The sequence below is a fragment of the Mastomys coucha genome, unplaced genomic scaffold, assembly GCF_008632895.1.
Source record: "Mastomys coucha isolate ucsf_1 unplaced genomic scaffold, UCSF_Mcou_1 pScaffold12, whole genome shotgun sequence".
In the NCBI taxonomy this organism is placed as follows: Eukaryota; Metazoa; Chordata; class Mammalia; order Rodentia; family Muridae; genus Mastomys; species Mastomys coucha.
Window position 1 is genome coordinate 54193271 of NW_022196894.1, and position 6104 is coordinate 54199374.

At 40.0% G+C, this 6104-nt stretch overlaps 1 protein-coding gene across 5 annotated transcripts in view; it reads right to left on the bottom strand.

Moving 5' to 3' along the window:
* Tfg (trafficking from ER to golgi regulator) overlaps positions 1–6104 on the bottom strand; it is a 27620-nt gene that overhangs the window by 20412 nt on the left and 1104 nt on the right. For all 5 annotated transcript variants that reach the window (XM_031364131.1, XM_031364128.1, XM_031364130.1 and 2 more), the window contains exon 2: positions 2072–2300. In XM_031364131.1, the coding sequence (XP_031219991.1) occupies positions 2072–2255 (184 nt within the window). In that variant the 5' untranslated portion in view covers positions 2256–2300. The remainder of the gene's footprint in view (positions 1–2071; positions 2301–6104) is intronic.

Consider the following 6104-nt stretch of genomic DNA (forward strand, 5'->3'; position numbering starts at 1 on the left):
TTTACTCCCTGTTAGCAGCTTTCCTCAGCAGGAATCTGGCTCATTCCTCAGTATTAATCTGTTTATGGCTCTGGCATCTTGAAAATCACGTGGTCTCCAAGGCAACTTCAGTGTTACAGTTTCTTATTTCAATATCTGGGATCCACACATGATCTTCTGGGCTCCTCTAAAGGACTGGTATCACTTCTCCAGCAATGCCCTCTGCAGCACTCTAAGCTCAGGTTGACTCCACTCCACTGCCACTGCTGTTCTTGGTGAGCATCCCATGGTACTGGCATCTCAAATACACAGGAGTCTTTTGCTGCAACTAGCCTTTACCAATTGCAAAGCCTCAAATCTTTTGCATGACTCCTTCAGTCCTAGGCCATCAACTGCAACTGAGGCTGCATCTTCACCAATGGCCTTCCATGGCCTCTTGCAATGCTGAGCCTCAGCTGCTCTCCATGACCCCTTCATGCTTCAGAAAGTGGGTGAGCTTACACATTATGAAGTACAGCTACCTTGGCTATCTCTGGAACACAGCTTCTTTGTGCTCTTAGAAAACTCCCCAGAAGATTTCACCTCAGTGATGCTGGTCTCTTCTTAATCACCACTAATTTCTTAGCTCCACCTAACCAGAATCAATTGTCCCAGTAATGCCTTCTATTCTAGATTCTAAAGCCCTCAGAAACACGTAGCTGAAACTGCAGAGTTCTGCTGCTTGCTGGGGCTGGAACATGGCTCCCTCGTTCTATTACATTATCACCAGCTTTCTGTATTCCAAATCCTTCCCTGCCTAAGCTTGGCTGTCCTGGAACTTGCTCCATAAAGTGACTTTGAACTCAGAGATCTAAATGCCTATCTTCTAAACACTGGGATTAAAGGTGTGGTCCACCAAGCCTGGATTTAAGTTTTTCTTCAACTAGAACTTGCTTTGTTCTAGGCTGGCATTGAACTCAAGAAATCTGCTTGTCTTTGCCTCCTGGAATTAAAGGCGTGTGCTACCATGCCTTAACTTAGCTGAGTGCAGTCTTGCCCAAGGTCATTACTCCCTTACTTCAATTTAATACCCTTGAAAATAGGACTTAGCTTCATTTCACTTCCTGGTGCCCCTTTAATAATTGAACCACATATTTTGTATTTTTCCTTTCTAAGCTTGCTATGCTTGTTTAAAATGCTCTTCCTTTGTCAATGCAATTAATATATCTTTACCTGAGCCTCCAGAAGAATCTTAAAAAGGGCAAAAAGCAGCCACATTCTTCACCGAAATATCATGAAAACAATAGTTTCTCTTCCATGTATTAAAATCTTTCTCCTCTGAAACTTCTAGAACCAGGCTTCCATAGCTCAAATCACCCTCAGCAATAAAGTCTTCCATATTCCTACTAGGATGGACTATCAAACCCACTTAAAGCATTTTCCTCCTTTCCAAATCCAAAGTCCCAAAATCTACATTCTTCCAAAGAGAAGCATGGCCAGGCCTATCACAGCAATACCCAAGTCCCTGGTGCCAATTTCTGTCTTAGGGTTTTACTGCTGAGAATAGACACCATGACCAAGGCAATTCTTGTAAGGACAACATTTAATTGGGGCTGGCTTACAGGTTCAGAGGTTCATTCCATTATCATCAAGGCAGGAACATGGCACCATCTAGGCAGGCATGGTACAGGAGATGCTGAGTTGCAGGCAGCTAGGGTAAAGGTCTTAAGCCCGTGTCCACAATGGCACACCTATTCCAACAAAGAAATACCTCCTAATAGTGCCACTCCCTGAGCTAAGCATATACAAACCATCACAACTGGTAAAGAAATCCTTTTTTCCATCTAATACATATAGTATGAGAATACCTTTCAAGTCAGAACATACATGTGGAAATCTGAGCAGGAGAAGAAAAGTATTTGAAAAATACATGTGAAAATGTCAAACATTCCCTTCTACTAATAAATTACATTTTTAACATACAAAGGAATTGTATGATCTATATAAATAGTAAATAAAATAAAATGGTTGGGGGAAATAGAGAATTAGACCATTGGGGGAAAAATGGGTGAAAGAACATGTACAGTACTTAAGACCTTAAAAACCTTCTTACCTTCATCCTTATACTTTATTGTAACTTCATCATTACTCAGAAGTTTTCCTCTGAATACTCGCTGCATCATTAGCACTAATTCATCATAAGTAATGTCTTCATTATGAATGGGAATTCGTCGGATATCTTCCCCAAGTTGAGCTTTGATAATCAGCTTCCCACTTAGGTCCAACTGCCCGTTCATTGTGGACTCCAGGATGCTCTATATAAACAACTCTGGGGAAAAAAACTGACCAAAGCAGAACTATTAGAATGTTAAGAAATTGTGCCCCTTAAAAAAGTACCTCTCATTGACACATAAATGGTCTGGAAGCATTTTATTACTCATGTAATTTCTATTCTTATGTACTATATTATTTTATCCATATATTCAACTACTTAACTGATAATACCATCTGTCTAAAAATAAATTCCTGACTTCTACCCCAAAGTTGCCACTCCTAAGGTTTTACATCTGTTAGTGGCAACTCTGCCTCAAGAAGGCCTCGCTGCTTCCCTTTTCTCACACCTTACATCTAAAGTGGCAGCAAACCTGGTTGTTACCACCATCTTTTGGTAATCCATCTAATTTGGTATCTTCAGTACCATCAATTTAATCCAATTCACCACTTTGTCTGATTTATTTCAAGATGTCTCAAATGATCTGCTTATTTACCTCCATCCACTTTCACTGAATCTTCAACCAATCAGAGGTTTGTTCTTAAGTAAAATCTAATGTCATTATGCTTAGAACCTTCCAATGAATTCCCATAGAAAAATGTAAAAATGACCTAACCTCTGGCATGTTTTCCTTCTTTTGCCTTACTCACATCTGCTACACCAGTTTAAGATCACCTCCCAACTGCAGGCTTGGTTTACCGTGTCCTTTGCCTTCAAGTCTTTCACACACACCCCTCACTGGAACCAGATTGCTAATTATGTATCTTCTAGAGGTTTTCCCTAACAATCTAACTTAAAATGCACCTCATCACTGTCTTCTCTCCCTGCTTTATTTTTCTTCAGAGCCCTAAACACTTTGTGACTTTTTAAACTGTCCTCTCCACTATATGAAAGTTCCTGTTTCGTTTGTTATCTTTTTAGATTGTAGAAGAGGCCTTGTACATAATAGTTATTCAAATGGACAATGGCTACAAAATTGTTAACTTGTAACTCTACATGGGAGAGGAGGCATGTATGAACATGAAATTAGAATCTATTTTTTCCTAAATAAGATCTCAAGAGTACTTTTTCTAATTTCCTATTTTGGAAACTCAAAGAGAAAAGACAAATGAGTAGTATTCTCCTGGGTTTTCGAACAACTATCCATGCTCAAGCAACACAACTCCATTAACCTGCCAACCGACATTACCTTCAATTAAAAAAGGTGTGTATGATTAGACTGTATTGTCTTCTTTATTTTTTTTTTTTTAAGATTTATTTTATTTGTGTGCAGGTGTCCCAGGAGGCCAGAGAATTCCATCCCCATAGCTGGAACCATGGGTGGTTGTGAGACCTCTGATAAGAAAACTAAACTCATGCTGGGGCGGTGTTGGCACACACCTTTAATCCCAGCACTTGGGAGGCAGAGGCAGGTGGATTTCTGAGTTCAAGGCCAGCCTGGTCTACAGAGTGAGTTCCAGGACAGCCAGGGCTACACAGAGAAACCCTATCTCGGAAAAAAAAAAAGAAAGAAAACTGAACTCAGGTCCTCTTCAAAAGCAGTACTGCTGCTAATAGCTGCAACATCTCCCCAGCCACTGTGCTTCTTTATTTCTTTTCTTTTCTTTTTTTTGGTTTTTTGAGACAGGGTTTCTCTGTGTAGTCCTGGCTGTCCTGGAACTCACTCTGTAGACCATACTGGCCTCGAACTCAGAAATCCGCCTGTCTCTGCCTCCCAAGTGCTGGGATTAAAGGCATGCGCCACCACCACTGCCTCAGCGCATTCTTTATTTTTAAAAGAAGAGAACTAAGTACAAGATGGGCAGAATCAGGAGGAGCTCAGACCAGCCTCAGCTACAAAACAAGTTCAAGATCAGTCCAGGCTACCAGACTCCAAAAAAGGACATTGATCAGTGGTACAGTGCTTGCTTAGCATGCATAAGGCTTTGGGTTCAATAAATACCTGATACCACATTAAAAGATATTTTTTTAATGATAGAAGTAGCTATTTAATACCAGTTTGCTACAGAATTTTCCCCTCTTGGGTTTTATTTTCCTCTTACTACCTCATTTCAGGATACTCAATATGACTGTCTTATGTATTTATAATCTTAAATTCTGAACCCTAAGGCTTTTAGTAATTCAAATTACTACTGGAAAGGTACATATTTAGGATCAAATAATGGGTTAATATTTGTTTTTTTGCAAGGCCACGTAATTCCTGAATATGTTTATCTATCAACACAGAATGTTCCTACCATCAACTCTTTACCTGTTCCAAGTAAACGAGAGCCACTTAAGCTGCCCTAAACCTCCTACAGGCTACTTTCCTTTCAATCTTGAACTTTCACTACTTCCACCTTTCTGTTTCTTTCTCTAAAACTTATGGAACTTCCATTATTGCCTCCACCCCTTTTATGTGGAAAATAACTTCACCAAATCACCAAATTATTCAACTTGGATAGTTTTTGTTTTTCGAGACGGGGCTTCTCTGCATAGCCCTGGCTGTCCTGGAACTCACTCCATAGAAAGGCTGGCCTTGAACTCAGAAATCTGCCTCCCAAGTGCTGGAATTAAAGCTGTGCACCACCACTGCCCAGCTCAACTTAGATAGTTTTTAATGAATCCTAGCTTATGTCATTATTAAATATAAATCTCCCAATATTCCTTATATAAATGCTCTAGTTTTTTGCATCTAACTATCCCTCAAATGAAAACAGCCCTTCATCATACTCTGGGAAAAATACACTCTTATCAATAACTCTTTAGTGAAATGGGGCATAAACTTAAACAGAATACTACAAGGTCAAAGCAAAACAAAGTGAACTATGTTCCCCAATCTGGATGCCATGGTTATCTTAATGTAAAGAGCACAGTTGGGTTTTGTTTGATCAGTCTCACAATTGACTTCTCATAGCAATGATGACTTGACACCTCTACAGAACCAACTCTTCAATTGTTGGCCCAATTTGTTCAATACCTTTAGAAAATATTTACATAACATCTACTATATCCCAGGCTCTAAAACATAGTAAGTTTAGAAAGATGGTAAATATCTCATGTTTTCATTGATAGCCTGACAGGAATGAAGATCTTACAATAAATCTGCATTTACTGCCTTCTATCTATAGGCCATATAAGCCAGCAATAGATTAAGGTCCAGTGCTTAGAAAGCTGGAGCACTCTCAGTTCCTGAGCCATCTCAAGGTACCTTCTTTACCTGACCAAAAGGACACCTCATATCAAGATATACTCCCAAGTAAAACGAACTTCCAGCACAAATATACTTGATAATTAATATGCCCTCTGACGGGACTGGGAAGCACTCAGCTCTAAAGGACCCAAAAGCTAACATTACATATCCCTAACATCTGACATGGGTGGCCCAGATTTCACTTCTAGTTTCCTCCCTGCAGTCTTAGCTAAAAGTTGTCCATTTGTGCAGTGATGTCAGGCACCACAGTCATTTCCTGTCCCAAGAGAAAACCTCATCCACACAGTTGTCAACTCTGGTCCTGCCTTTCTCTAACCCGGTAGAGATTAACATGAATTAGTTTCTAGAAAGCTGGTGAGATGACCATGCATTTTCTGATTTATCTTGCTGCTGCCTTACTACATCCTAGATCCAGAAGTGACTCAACCTGGAATTTAACCTACATCCAAGAAATTTTCTGGTAACTGGGATAAACTGATGTGTCCAAGGACATAAAGCCTGCCCCCTACACTAGGAGGTAAGTCCAATAGTCAAGCCTCAGGCACCTGTTGCTTAACCTGCGTGTAGGCCCTCTTTCGGAAACTTCTACTGTTTTTTGTTTTTTGTTTTTTTGTTTTTTTTTTCGAGACAGGGTTTCTCTGAGTAGCCTTGGCTGTCCTGGAACTCACTCTGTAGACCAGG